The sequence below is a fragment of the Fistularia commersonii genome, chromosome 24 (assembly GCF_037954325.1).
Source record: "Fistularia commersonii isolate RoL2024-O1a breed Wild chromosome 24, RoL_Fcom_v1.0, whole genome shotgun sequence".
Taxonomy (NCBI): domain Eukaryota; kingdom Metazoa; phylum Chordata; class Actinopteri; order Syngnathiformes; family Fistulariidae; genus Fistularia; species Fistularia commersonii.
The window spans coordinates 6420546-6444083 of record NC_141307.1 but is presented as its reverse complement, the minus strand read 5'-3'; the positions used below and the strand labels follow the sequence as shown (position 1 = coordinate 6444083).

Here is a 23538-nt window from a genome sequence, read left to right as displayed (position 1 = left end):
ACGGGAACGTAGCTAAGCTCCCGGCCGCTAACCTTAGTATTCAGGTCTAGGTTGTCCTGGGCTAATGTTACCCTCATATGTATTATGTCTCTGGTTCTCTGCGTGGAGAAACAGCGGTTCTGCGTCCCAACTTTCAGTTGTGAGAGGAAACCGATTCTTCCTGTTTTTAAAACATTGCCTGCCTAAAAGTAAGCCGAGGGAAGGCAGTTTTGTCAAGCGCAGAACAACACATAACATTGCGGCGCTCGTTTGATGGACGACTCTCTCCTAGGCTTTTAAAAAAATGTGGCTTAACGGATGCGCTTTTGCTGGGGAATAGACCATAATTTCTAGTTAGCTTAAACCACAAAAGTAGGTTGCCATTACAAGTGCAACGATAGATGACACTTGTTGAAATAACGTAACATTATTGCAGCCAATAACTGCAAATTCCTTTCTATACCAACCAGTTGTAATGTGGTTCAACTCTGACTGATTCAAATCTGTTAAGATTGTTGAGTGTTAGATTTGTATTGCTTTTAATCGATTAAACACCACATACGGAAGGCGGTACTGTCAGAGCAAATGTGCCCATTAGCGGGTTAGTCGGTGCATTTCAACGGCACATTCATCAGCGTTTCCTCACGCAGAGTGAAATATGGACATCAATAGCTGAAACTAAAAAGCATTTACAATTACACCAACGCCCCATTTTTAGAAGACGTCCATTTTTCTCGGAGGGAGTCTTCCAGGTGATGAAGCCCGGATTTTCTGCCAATCGTGGTATTCGATTTTATCGATCTTATCGGTCACTCGTTGGATCCCGTGTTTGATAAAGTCATACCGGATGTATTTTTTTTTTGTCCCTGATGCTGTCAGTTTCCATGGGAACAGCAGAACCTAACTCTGTCTTTTAATGGTATGGACGTTTGCTTCGATCATTAGACAAAATCGTTACTGGGCTATTAAGAAAGCACTCTTAGCAAACATCTAAATGGTGTTTCGATATAAATGGTATTTGTGCTTGCTCTCATTTTCTCTGAGGGTGGTCGTTGTCTGTGAGGGTGTGTGTTATTGTCATCTTTTGTTCTCCAGTATTCATGTGGAGTTTATTCAGAAAGTTGGGTGTGAATGCAGCCTACATTCCAGACGATTTCCTTACGCATGGGCTCTCATCCAGTGCACAAAAACTCAACCCCGACACCCAAATCCCCGAACTGGATCTGCCTCTTGCTACTTATGAGCCCCGAAGTGAAAACAGGCCGACGAGAAAACACCAAATGGCCTTGTGTGACGTAAAACCGTTTACACGTAGCCCTGCGCAACTCTCAAAGCTGGGGACACTTACGCAGGCAAGGACCCTGGTAACTACATTTTTACCGCATTATGTGTCATCACTGTGATTCTGGAATATTGTCAGACTGGAACTCGTACCTCGTGTCCTTTGCTTCACCTGAGAAGCTATGCAGTCGGGGGCAGAAGAAAGTCAGACCGAAAGTCTCATAAAAGCCGTGCTCTATCTCTATATCAGCGATCATAGTTAACGATAGGAAAGTTTTATTCTTCTCCGTTCGCTTTCACCACCTAATCTGCGGCTCCCTGTGTGAACTGTGGCAGTAGTACTCGACGACCATGGGTCAGGTCCCGAACGTGACAATAAGCAACTTTCTTGTCAACTGTATTTCAGAGTGGTTTAGTGCAGTGGTCCCCAACCTTTTTATCATAGCGGGGCAGCACACGTAGATTGTTTTATAGCGACTATAATAATAAATGTGAATCCACTGTGTGGATCCACTTTTTCCCCTTCGAAAAGAAACTTTCCATCTGACGTCTGTTTTTTACTCATTTTGCCAGCTTGTGGGTTACATTTTTGGGGCTCAAGTGACCGAGATGTAAAGATTTTTCAAAATAAAGATTGTTCAGACTCAGATAATAAATCCAACGGAAATAATTGATTTATTTTTTCTTGTGCGGCCCAGTACCGATTGATGGCCAATTGGCCCAAGGGTTGGGGACCACTGGTTTAGTGAACATTGCCAGGTTAATCCGGCGTTGTCGGATTAAGACATAAATGCAATACCGCTATATGAAAGGTATGGAAACCAAAAAATCACACTCACTGAGCTGTCATCATAGAATTTGATGAGATTATCCCTTCCAAAGACATGGAAAGGTCTTTTTAGTAAAAAGAGAAAAAACTAAAGCATCTCTGGATGCCTACATGGATGAAAAGTAAATGGAATGATTGTCTCGGCTTTGGTTCTTCTACATTAGAGATTCTTCTCATTCCGATCACGTCGGTACTCGAAAGCAAGACACGGATCATTGTGGTCAGCGTGATAAATAAACGGACGGGGAAAGATGTCTGCAAGCCAAAGGGCTTCTCCTCTGTACAGGCACTGTTGGAAAACATGCCATGTAGTGTTGAGATGTTCCCATCTGGGCTTCACAACAACAAAGATGGCTATTCATGATGCGGGAAAGACAGTGGCTACAGTGGGCGAGAGGAGTTCTCTGTGAACTCACTCTGCTGCATTCACAGGTGGACACTAAGCACGAGCGGCCTTGGACAGTGCAAGTTCGGGCACGCACACACACACACACACACACAGATAAGCCCTGTTCCACCATCCTTTCATTCTTAACCCCTTTTTAGACCTTATGAAATGAAGCCGCCGATGGACCGCCAGATGTTTCCCATTACTTTCTCATATATGACCATGTGCAGAGTCCAGCTTCTCTCTTACTGTCAGCGATACAGGAAAATAATAAGAACAGCAATATTATAAATTTTTTAGGATTGTCAAAAGATATCTGGATATCTGTGTGGCGTATCAGTAAATATAAGAGTATAGGTGAATGTCCAGCATGATGACAAATCCATGACTCGGATTTCATGTTAACTTGAAAGGTTTGTAATGGCCTCTCAATGATATATCCTTTTTTTTCATTTACTATTCTTCTCACCTACTCCATTATAATGTCTTTCATATGTACAAGAGAATTCTTTGAATCTTTTCATGACTTGCTATCAGATGGACTTCCAAGATGTTTTTCAGAACGGAGGGCAGCACCCTTGGCTAGAAATCCATGACACGACCGAAAAGAGGAATCGTTTGTTTTGCTGTTTATTTCTAGATGGAAACATTATATCCCTCATTTTTTTTATCCATTTCATTTCTCCACCAAAGATCTTCATTTTCAAAACCAAGCCCCGCCTCCAGGTTCTCCCATCGCCTCCTTCCATTCTGCACTCCCTCCCTCTCTCCCTTTGTGCCGCTGTGTGCTCGACCTTGGATTTCCGCCCAGTTATTTATCTCCATCTTGCCAAAGCGGAAATATTTCCATGTCGGCTTTTCGCCGACTGCTCACCTCTGACACTGTAAACGTATGGACTGAAGGCGCCGCGCGATGACAGATTCAGGGTAGGGTAGACGTGAAAAGGGGGAATCACGCTTTGAGAGCGTGAAGGGAAGGAAAGGAGAAGAACATGCCGTGTTGCTCGAGAACGAGGCCACCACAGGTTTCGCTGCCATTTTCGTTACCGTCTTGTGCAGAGCATGATATTCCATATTCCATTATCCTGGCGGGTAGCGCTCAGCTAAGCCTTTTGATTTCTGTAAGCCGGGATAAGGCGCTCTCTTTTTGCTCCTTTGAAGATCCCATTTACTTGTTACCACTCCGAAAGCCGTGGACTCCCCGCGGAGAGCTAAAGCAACACACAGCTGGATAAAAGGGAGATGACTCCTCGTCCCCGTTATCTATCCCGTCGTCCTCAAACCTCAATTTTTCACGTTTGTTGCGGTTTCTGTCTTTTTTGTTGTGCAAAACAGCTTATCTCAGCAGCATAGCCTCAGCACGCGTCTAATACTTTGTCTTCTGCTCGCTTGCATCTCACTTGTTTATTCCCTTTTTATACGGGCAAGTGTGGGGGAGCAGAATAAGCTGTGTGCGCAGAGCTGAAGCTCTGTCCAAAATCGGTAGCACTGACAGATCGGGCAGTCATTACATTTTGGGCGTCCATTCCAAGTCAGCAGATGGATCAGCGATGCACGGCAACGCATGCGAGCGACGTTGGCTGCGGGCGTCCTCCCCGCTACGCCGTAAAAAAAGTCTCCTTCGGGGAGATTCTTGCCCTTCTCCATGACCTGATATGCACCGAAGTGCCCTGCAGGGTTTCTTTCCTGCAGTCTGAATATTTGCATTTTCACCCTTTTTTTTTCTCTACGAAAGTATCAGTCACCCGGAGGAGCCGCCGTCTCTGATGGGACGACAAGTCAAACAAACCAAGACAGAACACTAAACAACACTTTTGCACATGTTTATACTGTTTATATATTGTCAACATATTGTTTAGTCGCAGCTTGTTAAAAAAGTCCTACCTGTTTATATATATTGTTAACACTGTTTATTGTTTATTCTCGGTTTTCGACTCCTGACAACTTTTTCTCGCGCTGTCCGCTTTCTGCTGCAAGCCGTTGAAATTTCCCCACTGCGGGATGATTCAAGCAATATTCTATTCTATTCTAAAAGAAAACTTTTCCATCTCGCTACTTTTCCTCACCGGCCTGTCATTGTTTTTTTTTTTTTTTTTCCTTTCTCTGACTTTGTAACGTCTGGCCTGTCCGAGCACAAAGCCCCTGGTCTGTTTGAAGGCAGTAAAAAGCCCTGTCATCCATCACTCCCCTCGCCGCTTCCTGTGATGTTGGGTTCTCAAGACCTCAAGGGCAGCACCGCCTGTCTTTTAATTGTCTTCATCGCTTTCTCACCTGTTACAAATTGCCCTGGTCTGTTTCACCAGAGCGTTCTTAGGAAATGGACTGAGACCATTACATTCTTCCTTTGTGCCGTCCTCTCACGCCCTGCAGCCGTAAGAAGGAGCAACCATTGTTTAGCACTCTGAATGATAGGCGACATTCTTGACAGTGTACAATTTTGGTTAGTGTGCATATTCGAGCTTTAAACGGAGCAGGGGAATTTTTATTTTTATTTTTTCGGACTTGCTGAGCACAGATCCGAAACATTTTGGACCGCGCGGTCATTAGCGAATTCCAAATATGCGGAAAGAAACTCTTAAACTATGCGTTGTTTTGTTTTCCTTTTTTAATCAGGTAACATCGCTGAAACGGTAATCCCACGGTTCCACCCGAGCCGTCCGCGTAGGCCACAGCGTATCATTTTAAAGATAATGAATGAGTAGCCGCTTGATGCGGCTGGGAGTCACTTATCCAACTTGCAAAATAGAAAAGCTGTGCTGTGATTATAAATCAGCTGATGGCTGCGTTTGACATCTCTTAAATCCTTCTCTGGAACAGAACCCGAACGACCGAGGTTGTGTTTTTCGTAAACGGGTCGAGAGCAAGTTAGAGCTTTTTGCCGCTCCTCCCCGTACAAGCGCTCTTATCAACGTATTTAAGAAGAACTCAAAAAAACTCAGTATCGAAAGGATGAGTAAGCAGGAGAGCTGTGGCCTCTATCTTCCTCTTGGCCCCTTCGAATCCAGACTTGGCCTGCAAACTCCATCTGATGTATTTCAAAGTGTGAGAACTTTTCCAGGCGAAAGAACCAAATATCATATCCGTCTTGTCGCAGCTGTAATTGGACTTTATGTAAGAAACCCTGAGCGGTAGCACTGGTAATGAGAAAGTACAAGCCCTTCTGCTGTTCACGTCTGGTGGCTCCAGTGGCTCAAAAGAGCCATTGTTGAGCTGCTCTGTAATGTAGCTTCCTGCATTGCCGCCTAAATTAAATTAAACCATCAGGCCATATGGTGAAATAGCAGCCACAGACATACACTCAAACTCACTGACCTGCATGTGAACTGACCGTTTAAAGGTCATCATTTCAGCCGTTACTCCAAGAGGGGATGTTTCATTTTTAAACCAGGAGATGTCGGGTTTCATTGCAAACATCGGGACCCGTTTTTAAACGGGTGCCGGCCCCATCATATAAAACCGGCGATACGCCGAGGAAAAAACAATTTCCCCGAAAACCCTATCGATTTTTGTTTCACAGACCATCCGAGTGTCCTCAGAAATGATACACATTCATTGCGGGGTTTCTGAACATAAATTCCTAACAGAAAGCAAACTTGAGTGTTAACCTGAGCAGCCTCGGTTATGTCAGCACAACCGTGGATTCCCGTTGGCACGGAGTTCATGCCGTGTTGACGAGCAGATGGCGCCCGGTTAGATCACGCCCCTGCCTTTTCCCAACACAACCTTTGGGCAGCAGCTTCTTTCAGACAGCCAGTCGTCTTTTCATGGGGATTTGCGAGCCCATTCAGACAGATTTGGTCAAAATTGTTGTGACTTGTTTATGAAAAGGACACTCAGTTCCTCGGCCGTGCTTAATAGGATTTTGCGGGGAGGAGGAGGAACCGTTTCTGAGGCGCCATTAAATGTCTTGCAATTGGCCAATTGAGATATTGTTTTCCGTGGGCAAAAAAAGCACATGCTCAATTTATGCACACTCACACACAACTAATTCTCTGCAAATCTTCAACAGAGACATTGTTATGACTGTCACACTGATTCATGAATGCTCCAGTACTTTCATCGCAACGTGGACAACTCCGACACATTTTATACGCGTATTGTACTCGGATTCCGATTATTCACGGTCGAATTAGTCGAGTCGGAGGTTCTCCGAAAGGTCCCGAATGAAAGCGCCTTGATTTTGCGCTTCGTTTTTCGTCATTCTTTGCGGTCGATTTTCATCATCGTTTTCCTCCGAACTGTGCGCCCGATTTTTCATCTGAATTTTTTTGAGGCATCGGGGTGACAATGCCATCACCTCTGTGTCACCTCTTGAGAATGTGATATATTTTCCAATGTCAAACAGCCTCTTTATTCATAATGTGTTAAAGTAATGCAATGTATGAGTCATGTGACATGACATTATTCCATTACAAAAGCCTGAGACAACATGTACAACCATGAACAAGGGACGATTGTCTCACAGACACGGCATGTCTGGAAACCTTCGGATCTCTACCCCGTAATTTCTTGGCTCACAGAAAAGTGAAATGTGGACATTATGATTCTTTAAAAAACCCAAATGTGACATTTGGATTATGGTGTCCAGGTCAAGGGGGGGCAACAGTTTGCACGGCTGCTACGTGACAGTCATTTTTCCTCTAAAATCAATCGCTTTCTCTAATTTTAGATTTTTGTGCTGGTAACACAGACCTGGCGGGTCTCAGGCCTCCGGAGTGAAGAAACACACACCGCGTCAGCCATCTGTTTGGAGAACATTATTCTCAATACTCCTGTCCTTTCCCTCACCTGAATACAAAGTGAAAATCAACATTGTTTTGAATATAAAATGATGACTCACATCAGGCTTGTCACTCAATGACAGCTGCATATTCAGACTAACTTTTTATAACAGTATTGCTCTGTGTTGAAAGCAGTTATCCAACTCATCACATGTTTTCTAAACACAAAATCATCACGATAAATTCATCAAATAAAAATAATAGAGGAAAATTTCAGTCAAAGAATGATATTGTGACCGAGAAAATAAAATAAAATATAAACCACACGCATGTACAAAATATGTGTATAGATATACAACTTAATGCAAATGTGAGGAAAATAAATGATCCGTCCAGTCCGGCATTTAAATATAACGGTTGTACGTCTGACAAAGAGCGGATACTCGTTGTGTGAATCTCCTGCAGCTGTCTCGTGTTGATGGCCTCCACCTGGTCCACTACGGGCTGGTGTGAAGCTGTCGGCTGGCTCGGCTTCATATCAGAATCAGGTCTGTTGAATTTTGTTAAATTTTTTTTTCTATTGATTTATTTTTACGGTCAAATTTTCTTCATTGTGAGAGAGTTTCCTCTGCACTTTGTTTTAAAGCCACTGAGATTAGTGTTTGGGTTCTCTTCCTCCTGCGAAATACACATTTGAAAAGTGCGTGACCTTATTTCTCATTCAATCCTGAAACTCGGAAACAAAGTAGACGTCGACATGGGTTGCCTGTTTCACCTGAGAAGATCGCACAACGCTCAAGAAAATGTCCTGAAATGCAATCGTTATGCTAAGAGTGAGAGAACTCAACTTTTTTTTTTTTTTTAAACCGGCGCTCACTGAGACGTTTTCAGGGTTCATTCTGCATCCGTCTCTTAAATACACCATAGAAAACAGGCAGTCTGCTAGCGGTATCCTCCTCTTGTAAGATGTAGCAGTGAGTTGTTTGTCCCGAAGCCTTGTGAATTTATTTTTGGCAGGGGTCACCCAGAGGGACTCTTATTCCACACACGGGTTGGCGAAAACGTCTTTTTTTTTTTTTTTATCTTTCATTGTGACAGTGGATGAATGCAGCAAACAGTGGGTCAGCTGTGTCTGCACCGCGAGGCATCCATTATCTGCATCAGTGTTTACAAAACCTGAGTTTGGCTCAGCGAAAGCTTTGAAGTCAGAAATGACTTAGAAGCAAGAACCTCATCCTAAATGAGAGAAAAATACTCACAATTCCTTTATCAGTCAGAGCGAGAGGACTAAGATTCTATTTTTAAAGCGAAGGATGTGCATCTTTGGGTGGCCAAGTCCGGTCCCCTCTGGTCGTGCCGCTCCAGGGCAGGATTTACAAGGACTGTTTTGTGAAAAGCGAATCTTCGGAGAGGTCGGGGATAAGAGCGGTATTTTGCATTTTGTCGCATTGTTGAACCACAAGGAGCCGTGCTTGGGCACGTCAGCCGAGCAATGTGCGCCTTGAGTGAACAGGATGCTTAAGTCACTGAAGCATTTGATAAGAGGTCAGACCGTTCACTCCAAGTATTTCCGTTAAATGCAGAGAACCTGTTTGCATTCGTGGGTATTTTGCAATGCGTCCTTAAAAACAGCTTGCTGTCGCTTTTTTAGAAAACCCTGTTTTTAACTTGAAATGTCACTGGCCCCAGAATGCTAAAGGTCTACGCTGTACCAGGTCCTTAGACCTTCGGGCAGAGAACTCTAGCCCTGCCTTACAAGTTGCGAAAATATAACCGTTAAAAATAGGGCTTTCTCCACACACGGCTATTATTATTTTTACACAGTTTCCAGTGAATCAAATATAATGATGACTAAGATGTATTTTAAGGAAATATTGACACGGCCAAACATGTCATTTGAACTTCTGAGTCAACAGTATACCTTCGCCCCAGTAATCCAGGGAGGCCTTTTTCTGCTCACAGTGCAAGTGTAGGTCTTTACAGGACGACTGTGCATGAAACTACAGCTTTTAATTCACTAATAAATCTGGGAGGGGTTTTACCTTCACTGTTTTTGTTGGAAAATGAAGACCTCTGGAAAGCATGTCACCCCTCATCCTTATATATAGAAGTAATTAGAATGCCAAAGAACTGGAGGCAAGGCTTAATATGTGACAGCAATAAACCTGTACACACACACACACACACACAGAGGTATCATTAATCAGTCTACAGCTGATTTGTATTCAATAGCTGCTACGAACTTGAGTTACACGCCCTCCTACAATGAGTGTCCTAGAATGAATATCCTAGTATTACCCAGAGGGGCAGCGATGCGGTCTTCCCACCGTGCACATATCTGGTGGAATATTTCACATCTGCGGATCTTATGTCTCCACTCCACCCAGGTGACTTACTAGGTTCGAGGGAGATGTGATCTATAATTAGGCTAATTCATCATTATGATGAGAGCCAAAGAGGGTGCGTGAAATCAAAAACGTGCAAAAATTAAAACGTGTTCGTCAGGAAGACTGAAAGACACCCGTCTGAGCGAGGAGATTTGCTGAAGGTGGGGAGGGACTGAGGAAATTGGAGGAGGAGAGAAGAGAACGGGGCTAAAAGAGAGGCATAAATCACCGAGCGCAGAAGTGTCACTGCCCCGTGAACCACCTGCATTTTTGATTTCCTCTCGGTGGGTCTCTGAGGGAGTGAAACGAACAGAGCGGGTTTTAAAATAAGAAAGGGAAAGTGATTCTTGAACAAAACTTGTGAAAATATCATAGCCATTAACATTAAACCCTTAAATGGAGAAATTACAGGAGAAACTGAATTACCGGACTGTTGTCATTTTCTGCCGCTGCAAGTGATCCGACGCCATGGCGTCCTTTCTTGGTATCAAACCATGTACTTCTTTATTTGTTTACTTTTACTTCAGCTTAACCGAGCAGTGCTTGTAACAGCACAGAGCTTCCCACCCCCCTTGACTTTCTCAGGACCTTAAATTATACCATTTAATCCAGTCAAGAGCATGAACATGTGTTTCAATTCTTCTATTTTTAAGAGTTGGATCCCGGTCTCTTGGCCAGTAAACTTCTTCTTCCTTGTTTTCATTAATAACGCTGTGCTGCCAAACGCCTGACCTGTTTGGTATTTTGGTGTCAATTATGCTGATTTAGACTTCTTAGAAGTGTGAGGTCATGTAGCGAGGGGGGGATTCAAGTCTAACGGTGCACCTCGAGTGGCTGGCCTCATGAACCAAAAAGAGAAAATTGAGATCTAAATACAAAATGTTTAACGTGACCTAAAGAGAACGCAATTAAAACTATTTTAGAGGTATGTGTATCTGAAAGGTTAAATGGAGCTGAAGCTGGACTGGAGCAAGGGAGGGAAATATTTAAGTTTTTTTTTTTTTTTAGACATCTGACACCTGCTGGTAATTACAGGCATCGCCTGTTGTTAATGGTACCTGGAAAGACATCAAAAAAAGGAGAAAAAGTGCACATTAATTGACATACTAAGATAAGTAAAGTTAAAAAAAAATCCAACTAAATAGTCGTCGGAAAATGAAATTAAGATTTATTTGTTTTTAACACAAGTGTGTGTGGTTTATAAATACCACACAATCCCTCACGTCTGTTCCTGTCCACTGCTTTTCTTCTGAATACATGTGCACGCACATTAACGTGCATACAGAGAGGCTGCTTTCCAGCAGAGCTGGTGACAAAGACGGCGGAGCAGCTACAATCTGATTCACTTCTCCACGGCGGATGAGAGGGTGAGGCGAGGACAAGAAATGAGCTAATACTCACCACGCGGTCAATGATACAATATTACATTTCCCAATAAGTGAGGGTTAACGTCAGAGACGGGGCTCTGTCCGTCCACCGGGAGACGTTTTTTTACCGTCATACCGTCTCAACGGCAGTGTGACAAAGCAACTCATACGTCCACTCAAGTAACACGAATACGTCTAGCTTTTTTTGGGAAGTCATTTTTGTTGTCGTTTTGCAGCCGACGGATCCCTGCAGTGGTTGTGCAAAAGGTGCTAAAGTCAAAAGAATGTCATTGGTTCTCAAAGGGTGGCTGTTTGCAGTGAGCACTGCATTTGTGGTGTCTGGAGGCTTTTACAAGAGCCAAATATATTCTTATTTAACTGCCTCCCTTGCTGGGGTGCGCAAGGAAAAGGATAATCACGAAGCCGAGGGTTTTAATTAGTCTCGCGACCGACCTTCGTTGTGAAAACGGTGTGATTCTTTGAAAATATTTTTGACTTTATTTGGTACAGAGTTGCAACACCAGGTCCCAGTTCTAAACAAAGCAGAGATGATTCAAAATGCACTCACGTCTTCTTTTTTTAAGGCATTTCAGTAACAAAACACCAACTCAGAATCAAAAGTGAGTCTGTTATGCAGCCGGCTTAAACCTGATCTTAAATCGGTGTCCAATAAACCTCGAAAATAAACATGTTTCATTCTCGAGAAACTGACACGGACTTAAGTTAGTAAGTGCTCCACAACAATCTCTGCAAGCATCACTCTGGATCTTGTGAGGATTATTTATAGCTGCAGACTTTGGGTCCTGCTCTCGAGTTCACAGCATTTGAACCCATCAATCACGCTGTTAGAAATACCTGAGGACTGGGCGGGCGTCTTTGGAGTGACCCCGGACAGGACGCCTCCGTATCTATCAAATAGACAATTTTATTTGTCAATGGCCTAATGTGTCCTCACACGTGGCCGTCCTCAAGGATTAATCCAGGGGTGGGCAAACTTTTTGGCTCAGGGGCCGCATTGACTTTTAAAATTTGAAAGACTGGCCGGGTCACCACAAGCATTTGTGAAATGTACACATCAGACTCGTCCGACATTTGCTTTGAAAATCAAACCGGCTTGGTTTTGAAGTCTCTGACGTTTGCGCGCATTTCACGCAGAAACCGTTTGTTCCCTTGTAGCTTCACGTCCAGCTCATTCATGTGTCATTATGTCCATAGTAAAGGCTAAATCTCAAAATCAATCTGTGTCATTCAGCCCAGGAAAATTCTCAAATAGCCCAAAAAATGAAATAATCTCCTATTTGAGCTTCCACATTCATTGATCCAATCATTCACATCAAGTATGACTCCTGTACCAATCTTTGGTGGGCCGGATTAAAGAGATCGACGGGCCTGATGTGGCCCCTGGGCCATAGTTTTCCCGCCCTGGCTGAATTCCTGGAGTGCCCATTAAGTTCTCCAAACGTGCTGACCTGCCGGCCTCTCAAAACCTATTGCTAATGAAGTCAGACTGATAGTAGATGTTCATCATTATCCCAGCAACTCCTCCAGCCTCATGAAGGATATCAAGACCGTCGAGCTGCTGTGAATGCTGGGGTTATCTACGACTGTGACCTCGAAACAGATTGCAAATCACCTTTTTTTTTTTTTTTTTTTTTTTTTTTTTTGTATCAACTGGACAGCATTCACTGCTGTGAGCCTCCTGTTGAGAGATTTAAACTCTGGTAGAATTCTTTTGGCCTTGTACCACTTCTCCAGGCCTGTTTTTTAGTGATTTTCTTTGAATATTGCTCATAAATCAAAAGGCTGGTTAGTGCGGTTTCAGATCATCCTCGATTACCTCTCACAAAATGAGCCTGGTTTCTCTTTTGTTGTTCACTGACTTTATCAAGCACGTGTGTCTGCCTTGTTTACAATTTTGCTTTGGATATCAACTGAAAATACTTTTAGATCACCCTTTTAAGTTGCACGTAAGCCGGTGTGAACAAGGTTCCATGTCATAGACAGTAAGAAGTTTGGTGTGCTCCTTGTGGGTAAAATGTGAGCACAGGAAATCAGAATCAAAGCAAAGTTAGCGTATGTTACCCGGCCCGTGCCAATCCACAAGGTGTTTTTCATTTTGCGTTGGAATGGTTTGGATTTTTTTTTTTTTTTTTTTTTTTTTTGGACCGACTCAAAAGCATTCAAGCTCTGCCACCCCTCTGGCCTCTCCTCTGAGGACCAGATGGCGTCTCTTTAGTCCCTCTAATGAATATTGATATGAGGGGTGTTGTTGAACAACGGGGGATACACAAGGTGCAGCGGAGACCCCGAACACTGGCCCAAACCAAAGGGGATGGGATTTGCTTCAGATTCCTTTTTTGCAGAGAGCAAGTGTTTGGCCACACTGAGGCAAAACAAATCCCCTGTTCTCCATAATGTTTAGCTGACTTGCACAAATGTGGATTAGGAGTTTACGAGCAACGTCACCAGGGGAATTCTTGTGGCTCTAGCGCGACCATGAGGTGAGACAAGTTTCGTTTTCCGAAAACGGTTGAAAGCGATCCGAGACGAAGGTGCTGAAGGTCACCGTCGGGGATGGAGTGCGAGGTAAAGAGATCAGCAGGTTAAGCAACTGGCGCTGATAATCCTCTGGCATGAGTCCCAGTGTTCAAAGCTTCTGAAGGTCTTCAACGCCCTGAACCTCAACCAGCTCTCCAGGCTGGGCACGCTGGTCTTGTGGGGGGGTTACTTTCTTCGGAGGAAAAGGAGAAGCTCGCATTGGATGCCGCTCCGTCCGATGAAATGCCGGGGGATGTCGGGATGGTGGGTTTACAGATTAAGGTACCCTCCGCCAATCCCTCCAGCTGGTCTGGGTGTGGAGGCCAGCTGGAGCCCCCCCGCTGTGCCACTTAAGTGGAGGAAAGTATCCATTCAGATGGAAAAATGCTTCTATTTTGCAGAAATAATCCCAAGATAAACCATACCGGTTGTACCCCTGGTCATACCTATCATTTTATTTGACTATTTAATTTTCAAAGCGATGTATTATTTCTTGTCCTCTGCCGTTTGTCATAAACTAGCAGACAGCGCTCACAGACTTATCCAGTCACACAGTTATGATGAGCTGAGGCCGTGTCGGCTATTTATAACTCAAAATTAGACCTCTGTGGCTGGAAGGCTATAGGACAGACAGAAAACAACAGGCATAGAAGATCTGAGGGAGGGGGCGGTGACACAGAGGACGATATAGCTTGCAAAATGTGGAACTGTTTGTTTTGCTTTTCACTGCAGGGATGCAACCTCTAATGTCAAATAATACCAGTGAAGCGTTACTATAACAAGACAGCTGAATGACGCTGAGGGCGTCCATTAAGTGACAGAAATAAATTACCCAACTACAAGGGCACAAAGAGTTTCATTAAAATTGGTGCTTCTAATTCTACTGACAGGCAGATATACGGGAAAAAAATCAATATTTATCAGTGTAGCTTCATCCATTATTAAAGCAACTAAGGGAGAAAACAAGAAATAAAGCAAAGTAATAACTAAATCAGAGCGCTAAATTAACTTTTCTTTAAAAATCCATTTCTCTTAATCTCGTGTTGTCCTTTCAATCTTTGAACCATATTAAAAAATACATCAACCAAAGTGCGTGTGCTTGCAAATGAACTCACACGTGTGTGTTGATTGCGTGCCGGGGGGTGGGGAGGAGGGAGCTGCCTCTTAAAGACAAACTTTGACGGCGGTTTTGCTGACGGGGGTCGGCCTTCAGTCACCGACAATAGAGAGGGCATTGCAATGGAGCTGGGGTTAGAGGCAGAGAAAAAAGATGGGGAGGGAGAGCAGGGCGGAGGGGGAGGGTAGGAGGGCATCACACTCAGGGATAAGGCAGCTGGGACAGGCTGCCTGCCCGAAAGCAGGTTTTATTGTGCTCTTGTCCTTCTTGAGACAGACGGACCCTGAGGACGCAGAGGAATTCTCCGACACGGCCATCCGATCTGCTTTTTTATTTCTTTATGCTCCGTCCTCCACGCTCACAGCACCCGGAACTCCTTTGCAAAGACACGATCGTGTTGCGAATATTGAAGCCTGCATTTTTTTTCGGGGGGGATCCGTCATGGGAAAGGTGTAGGCATGGTGGTCTACTTGAGGAAGCGCCTTCACTCTCTGCTCGCTGTCTTCAAAAAGAAGGGTGAGTGCTGAGTCACACGGAGGAGAGGAGTTTGACGGGCCGATGCTTCGACTCCGCAATAATGCTCTTAACTTTGCAGACCCGGCTCTTAACTGACCTGGTCTGCCGAGGCTGCCGTGATGGGGATGGATGTAAATAGTTGGGTTCAAGCTGAGGATTTTGATAATTGCTGTTTTCCTAGTGCCGGTCTGTGTTTTTACAACTGACACGCCCGGGAAACCGCTGAAGGCAATCTGGGGGTCGTCTCTAATGAGATCAACGGCTTTACTGAATTTTATGGCGATCGCCTTAATCAACTAAAGCCCTTAACCTTCTGCAGGGGTCGGGCAAATCCCAACAGGAGGCTTGTCTCTCTGTTTCTGGCCATGTTAGGTTGTAGCACATTACCTGCCAACAGGTGAAGAAAAGCGGCCCCTCCCAGTCCAGGGCCAAATGCTTCCACAGCATGACACTATTTTTTGTCTCCCTCACTGTGTGTTGTGTGTGTGTGTGTGTGTGTGTGTGTGTGTGTGTGTGTGTGTGTGTGTGTGTGTGTGTGTGTGTGTGAGTGCGCAAAGATAGAGGCAGGAGCTCCTGTTACTCCACATACAATAGAAGTGTGTATGCGTCCACGCGAATATACAATGCTACCTAACCAAGCAACATGGAGAACCATCATGCGAAAAATGACAAAGGACAGAAAGTGGATGCTCTTGTTTGGAAGAAAGAATATGCACGAGTGCACGTCATTGTCGTCGTTGGAGACAGACTGCTTCTGTGTAAATTACTTTATAGTCATGACTGTACAGCCAAACTGAAGCCTGATCCATCTTAAGCAGGTGAATCTTTTACATGTGGTTGTGCATTTGGCCTGGATTCTTTACTGATCACAACCAATGTGATGTTTTTTTAACAGGAGTGTTAGTGTTTGGTAAATGTGTCCTGAAGGAAGAGCCTGCTCGAGTGCCCATGAAGCAGCAGGGTGTCCAATCACTCCAGATTATCTAATCCCCCAGAAACTAGTAAAGGAGATGGATGCTCCAGATTAAGTAGGCATCGGTTTGATGTTAAGTAGCATGCCAGGCTGGAAGGACGTCTGCCGGCAGAGAGGCTTTAAGCGTTTGCTGCGTCAACCACGTGGAAATGAACAGGATTCAGTGTAAAGCTGATAAAAAGTTTTGTCTGACAGACACCTGTCGAGTCTGTTTGGTTAAACGTTGACGTTTGCTTCCTCGGAGAACACGGAAGATGGGAACCTACTCGTTCAAGAGTACGTGAACCGGCATCTTGTTTGCATCAAGTAACCGACCGCCGTCCTTCAAATGCGGGTTCAAAAGTCGATTTTTTTTTTTTGTAAACTAATTACATGTGCTTCCTCTTGCTTTCCCAAAAACTATTCCTAAAAAAAGTCCTTCTTCTTGTTCCTCCATCCCAACAGCCGGCCCCAAGGCTAATGAAGACCAGAAGAGGTTGGCAGTGCACTACACCACCTCACAACATTTCCAGGAGAATGTGTTCATTGAAGGCAGCAGGCCTCAGTACCTGGAGGACCTGCACACCGAGGCCCAGGAGGGACTCAAGATCCAACAGCAGGAAGGTAAACACTCAGAGCTTGTTATGGCAACAATTCTATATTATTTCCTGCTGCAATATTGTGTGATATTAGCAGGAAAAGAAACAGCGGCAGAAAATAGCACAGAATATGTGTTTTTAAAAAAGAGGGACAACCTGATTGATCGTGCTTCTTTTCAACTCTTCAAAGGCTCGGAGCCCAGAGGGAAGAAACGCCATTTTTGAGAGTGATCTCTTTTATGTAAACTTGGGCAAAAGCTTACTGTAATTTCCAGACTATAAGTCGCTACTTTTTTCACACGCTTTGAACACTGTGGCTTAAACAATGGTGCGGTTAATTTATGGATTTTTTGAGGGGCTTAAGAGCTTCACGCCACAAAACATTTAGCCTCATCACCTCCAGCCAATGAAATTTCTGTGAAATTCTGAGGCCATTTAATTTTGACATCGAAGAAGACGACTTTAGCGGTTTTAGTGTGCAGGAGGAAGACAAAGTGGGGATACAAAATGATATGCCTTTTCCTTGTGTTATTCACTATTAATCTTTTTCATCAGCCATGTTAGAGGCACTGTTCGGGAAACAAAAGCATTTCCAGTGCTGCAGCTTATAGACTAGTGCGACCTATATATGTACACATTTATTTGTTAATTTTAACATTCAGGTGTGCTCAATAGTCTGGAAAATAGAGATAAAGCATTGTGAGTATCAGAACTCATGCATTATTTTAAATGTGTCCTTGTCACCGAAACGCTCACAGGACAAGGTTCTTATTTGAGATGCATAATAATGATTTTGGCTCGACGTGGCACCTACGCCCCCTCGCAACGTGAACATTTGTGCGAGGCTTATAAATGCACGGTGAGGGGATTCAGATGGCGTCTGAACTTTTGTCTACTTTTTCTTTTTACACAGAGCACAGAAATGGGGCAAACTTTCTCGACAATGAGAGCGTCGCTGTAAGTTTCCAATACAAATACAACCGAAATTCTATTTGCGTCATCTTACGCGTGCTGTCGTCTTAGTCCACAGACACCCTCCGCCCGGAGCAGGAGATCACCTCCAAGGAAGACGAGGGCTCGGTGGAATCGACATTGATCTCCACCAATACTGATACAGCGGTCGCCTCTGCTGTGTCGGACAGACCCGTGCTCACCCACGAAGGTAAACTCGAACATCGCTCGTGCCTCTCAAAGAGCGAAAGGGAGCAGGAATGTCTGCTTTTGTCTGGAAGAAGGAGAAGCTAATCATAGTACTTGTGAAAGCACTTTGAGGTTTCATCCTGTGGTTGCTGCTTTATGACACGTTATAGGCGTGTACGTACTTAACATGCATGTCTCATCCCAGCTGCTCGGTGCCTCTGCAGTCACGAGGCGATATCAAAAGAAAAGAGGAACGCGCGCGCAGACACACACACGCACGCACAGATCTCGCTTTCTTGAAAAGTTCTAAGGGTCTGACAGCGCTTTGGCTCCCTGTTCCAATCCCAGCTGGAAGGAGGAGAGTGACACTCCGAGAGCGTTTTATCCTCATCCTAATTTAAAGAGTTTTTTTTTTTTTTTAAATGTTCAATGAGATATTTCAATGCCTCATGCAATGTTTTCTTTTTTTATGCTCACAGAAGTAACCCTCCTCATGTTCAGAAGGGATTTTTCAACTGTCTTCCAGGTTCGACATTCAAGCCTCTGAATCCAGTGAAAAGGCCAGATAAGAGCAGGAAAAGGAGTAGAAGAACCACCATCATGGGTATTCCCAACCAGGTCCAGAAAGAACTTGGTGCGTTGGGCTCGGTGCATGAACGTGCTGCTTCCTATTTACTACAAGTCGTGCGTTTGATCCCCCACAGTTGTCGAGTCTCCGAGAAAATAAATAGTGTTGCGCTGTTTTGGATTTGCAAAGAGTGATGATGCAGCAAGACTGAAATTGAACAAAACCAGTTTTCTGGCTTGAACCAAAGTGAGATTCAGCTCCTTCACGATGGCGGCGTCTTGAGGAAAGCATCGCCGTCTTCATGAAAGGCTGTGTGCATGCACGCTTGTTGTGTTTTTAATTTCGGCGTTTGTGCTCACATGAGGCATTGCACCGCTATCATGCCGGAAATGATGACACTATATATAGCTGCGATGTCCGCCGCATTGATTCTTACCCTCTCATTTCAGCATTGCACAGGCACTCCACTTTCCAGCAGGTGGTTTCTTCCCAGCTCTCGGATCATGACAGACCGGTGGCCGACAGCCAAGCGGGTGTTGTTATCATTCCTACGGTGGATGGAGGCACCCCTGTGGTGAACAAGGAGGGAGCGAGAGTGCATCTGTCTGACCTAGAGGTACGTTGTCTGAAAGGAATTAGTTGATCGAGTAAGGCTTAAACCATCTCGCATGCTCATTTATTTTTCATACCTTTCTCAGAGAATCTGGTTTCTATCTCCGTCGCAGGCGTCTGGAGATGAGCATCTGTTGAGGAGGGATCTTCAGGCAGCGTACCAGGACCAGCAGAGCTTTGGCTCCATTCTCTGCACTTCGTCTGTTCCGAGGCCCAAATCGCTGGCCGTACCCGGCATGACCACCGGCTCTTCCTTCTCTCCCTCAATGTTGAGTTTCCTACTTGAAGCCCAGGTCAGAATATTGCACGTCCGACACAATGTGCCTTTACGTTGTTCAGTAGACAGACTGTCCCTTCTAATGGCTGCTAAAACTCAATGATACCTGAAAGGAGCAAGAAAACAGATTGTGTCCAAAGAAATCTGGTCTTTTCCCTTTGTTTTTTTCTTGTTGGAATGCAGACGTAATCCTGCTCCGCTTTAAATTCAGATTATGTCATTTTAGAAGCATTCCCCTGCATGTTTCCGCTGTTGACAAATCAATCTCTGTCGGATCCATGAACCGGCGACCGCAAATATTTGCTTTCGTCCCCCAAAATTGGTTTAACTCGGATGTTTGTTTTTGTCGTGCGTCTAGGGTCCAGTGATGTCCATATCTCCTCAGGCCACCTACCTGTCTACAATCATCCCCAACGCAGTGTTGCCGGCTTCGGTCGACGTCATCGAAATTGAGCGCGGCGCCAGTCGGACACGCGGCACCGGCGTCAACCAGGGAGGGAGTGTTCGTACAGTGAGCAAAGGCAGCCTGGCATCATTGGACTCATCGGTCAGTCCTTTGTTATCAAGACGCTCTGACGGCGACGGATCCCCTGCTGACAATCCTCACAACAATGCCAAAAAGATGCCCACGTCTGCCTCTGGATCAAACTGGAGTGAGACACAGTCCTCAAAGACTGTTGTTTCGAATTGCTCCCCCATTTCCTCCAGGGGCAGCGCACACAACGGGAAATCACAGAGAGCGGCTCCGAGCGGGCGAGAGAGCCGGGCCGAGTCTGATGGGGGCGTTAAAGGGGAAAATGTAGTTACCTGCGGAGGTCCCGGTGAGTCCAGCGGGTCGCCGGGTGCTGCTGTTGATACAAAGAACAAACAGAATTGCACTCGTAGTCTTTCCATCGTGAAGACCAAGCAGCCCCCGGCACCTCCAAGGAGAACAAACTCCCTGCATACCAATAAGATCTTGAGCACCTCCAGGGTTCAGGTGGACATTCTAGATCTCGATGGTGCATCGCCCCGACAGGCAGCCGCAACTACGGGAGGGATCGTAACGAAGGGTGAGATCAAATCAGTGAGCGCAGATACAAGCAAGATCCCGAGCCCACCGTCAAACTCCACAGGGCCTACCTCCTTCATCACCTCAAGCCCCACACAGGCCCCTCCTTGTGAGGTTGGAAGGAGAACAGAGGCAGAAATCAGCAGTTCCTCCCCGCAGAAAACGCCTTCTGAGAGTGGGAAATTTGAACGGACCATGTCCCCATCCAGCGGTTACTCCAGTCAAAGTGGCACCCCAACACTCTCTCCCAAGGGGATCAGCCCAACCTCCCCAGACAGACAGAAGAAGAGGCCCATTAAACCGGAGAGATCGATGTCTCGGGCCTCGTCCTCTGCCGGTTCTCCTTCTTCCTCGCTTACTTCTCTATCATCTAGTACGTCTGAACTCGTCAATCCAGATGTTTCCACGTCAAACGTTAGTTTGCTTCCTCAAGGTTCTCCGTGCACTACTGCTGCAAGAGAGCTCAAATCATCGCTGACAGTGGAAGAGCTGCTGAACATCCCTCCTCCTCCCAAAGTCAAAGCCCCATGTCCGCCTCCTCCAGAGGCATGGGCTCACAACAGGAGTACCTTTGAGCTCCTGTGCGGGCCTTTGTCCAATGCAAGCAAGGTGATCAAGGACGCTCATAACGAAGACGGTGAAGTCACGCAGGCAGCGCAGCTGACCGATGCACCTGAGGAGTCGGAGTGTGTCTCTGAGAAACGGACCACGGATACGGTAGCTTCAGAAACAAATAAGACCCTGTCAGCAAACCTTCCTGAGGGTGTCCGTCAGGATCAAGAGGAGGGGGGACATCCAATCACAAGACAGGATACCCCGTCCGTCTCAGACGGGACTGTGTCGAGTTCAGGGGTTGTGGTAAAGGAAGCAGAAACCACTCCAAAAAGAGATCCCCCGCCTGTCATGAAAAAACCGGCGATACTACCAAGAGAGACCCCAGAAAGAACCGCCAAGACCCTATCAGAGCATGTGGCTCCAGCTCCACCCGAGGAACCGGGGGAGAACCCGCAAATTTGTAGCAGTGCCACAGTGGCCACTCCTTCACCGGATGAGAGTTCCGATTCCTCCCAGAATGGAGTCACAGATTTGACTGACAAGGGAGAGTGCAAGATGGCAGTAGGCGAGGCCCAATTCATAGAGGCGCACGCCGTCGACTCTGCCAAAGTCAACAAGGCCTCTCCACCACCCACTCCTCCTCCCGCCTACCACCCCACACCTCCTCCCATAAGAAAGACCCCTCCCTCCTCCCTCTCAATGCCACCCGAGGAATTACAGAGCGTACAGGAGGAGCCCCAAGCTCTCGAGTCTTGCTGGCCACCACCTCCTCCTCCTGTAGAAGGAGGCTCGGTTTTTGACGGGGCTGACGACATTGACTTTCCTCCTCCGCCTTCACCAGTCATGGCAGACAATGTTCCAGATGTGCCGCACGGTTGTGTCACAGAAAAAGCATTTCCAGACGAACCCGTTGTGGCTCTAGAGGAAGTTCCAGAGGAAAAAAGGAACTCAAATGAAGCTGACACTAGCCTGCGAGAGAATCGGGATTTGCCGGCCGCCTCTGCTGCTGCAGAAGCGGCACGGGGAGATGAACGAGGCGGTGTCGCGTTGGTTTCAGAAGACACCGCTGTGGAAGATAGTTCGTCTTTCTCAGCCAGTGTCCTGCATGCATCAGTTAACAGAGCAGAGAGCCATTCCACTGATCCCTCGCAAGACAATTCCCCAAAGCCGGACACTTTAAAAGGTGAAGCTTATTCTCCCCCTGACCATCCCATAAGTACCCAACATCCTCCTGTCATTGCCACACCAGCAGCACCCCCTTTGCCGATGGAGAACCTCAGTGCCGGGGTTCATTTCAGAAGGCAGCCGAGCGTAGCACAGCGAGACCACAGGTGCAAGGAGTTCCTGGCCCGCCACAAAAACGCACCCATTCCGAAAGAGGACGCTAACATACCTCTCGTCACCCCCTCATTACTTCAGATGGTTCGCCTGAGATCAGTCAACATGACCGAAGAGCAAGTGAAAGCGCCCTCGGAGGACAAAGCGGCAGATGAGGGCGCTCCGGTCGCTGACAGCTGGCCAGCCTCAAGTCCGGTACATCAAAATGTACCCCAAAAACCCATCCGCAAATCTCTCTCTCTAAAATCTCCACCTCAGATCGCGAAAACATCTGTGACGCCAGCCACCCCTTCCATGCGGTTACAGGAAGCCATTCTTATGAAGACAGCCGCCATGTCCTCAAAGGAAGGTCTTCCGAGCCGACTGGGAATAAAATCACCCGCGTACAACTATCTCGGTGACACGGGGGCTCTGTCATTGAAACTGCAGGAGGAGTTCGACGTACACAAATCCCCCGCATCTACCGCAAGTTTCATCTTCTCCAGGAGCACAAAGAGGGTTGTTATCGAGACCGCCGCCGCCTCTTCCTCTGAAGCTCAGGCGAGTCTGAAGCAAAGCCTGGCTTCCGAGCTCATGCAGTTTTCCGATCAATCCAATGCCACCGCTCTCTCAAACGGCGGGGTGAAGCCGGACAGGATTCCCCCGCCCGTCGCCAGGAAACCGGCCTACAGCGGCATCTGTGTGTCGCAGAGTCGTCCTGCTTGTCCAGCAAAGACGACAGAGTTCACCGACGATGCAAAGGACACCGCCGGGTCGCCTCAGCATACAAGAAAAAACGCACCTCCAGAGACAACAAGTAAGAACAATGTCATATTTGTGTTGTTAAATGTGTAAAAGAGCTTCTTTCCTCAGACGGTATTTGTAGAGCACTCGGTTCATACGGTTCGTGTGGCGTTTACACAAAGTACACTTTCTGTATTTTGCTGATTAACCAAAAAACAGGTGAAATCCTGCTGCCTTGCCTCTGCCCAACCAGAGAGCTTTTCTTTTCTAGCATCACAAATGGAAGCAGCTGTAATGCAAACTCATGAACATATTTCAGCAATTAAATCAAAACACTTGTATCATGTGGTGCCGTTACTTTCGCAGTCACCCTTTAATGTCTTTCCAATATTCCTCTGTCCCGCTAACAGCTACGAGAGTCACCGCAGACACAATTGAGACACTGTTTTGAAAGAGCTCCGCGTTGGCCAGTGACCAGACCCTGCGCCCCATCAAGCAAGCAAAGACTCCAAGCAAGTTGGTGCATCGGAAAAAGACCGACATGAACAAGACCATCGCTCGAGCATCAGAGTGTTGCGTGTTAATACTTCTCCAAAAGCC

The 23538-nt window shown here is 46.0% G+C and overlaps 1 protein-coding gene across 4 annotated transcripts in view; it reads left to right on the top strand.

The window, feature by feature from the left end:
* nhsl3 (NHS like 3) overlaps positions 1–23538 on the top strand; it is a 33206-nt gene extending 9668 nt beyond the window's left edge. For 2 of the 4 annotated variants that reach the window (XM_086171503.1, XM_086171505.1), the window contains exons 2-9: positions 16541–16699; positions 17588–17631; positions 17698–17836; positions 18341–18448; positions 18832–18998; positions 19108–19287; positions 19630–23011; positions 23349–23538. In XM_086171503.1, coding sequence (XP_086027629.1) covers positions 16541–16699; positions 17588–17631; positions 17698–17836; positions 18341–18448; positions 18832–18998; positions 19108–19287; positions 19630–23011; positions 23349–23389 — 4220 coding nt within the window. In that variant the 3' untranslated portion in view covers positions 23390–23538. Of the gene's footprint in view, positions 1–16540; positions 16700–17587; positions 17632–17697; positions 17837–18340; positions 18449–18831; positions 18999–19080; positions 19288–19629; positions 23012–23348 lie in introns of all 4 variants that reach the window. The other 2 variants (XM_086171502.1, XM_086171504.1) reach the window with 1 other exon arrangement.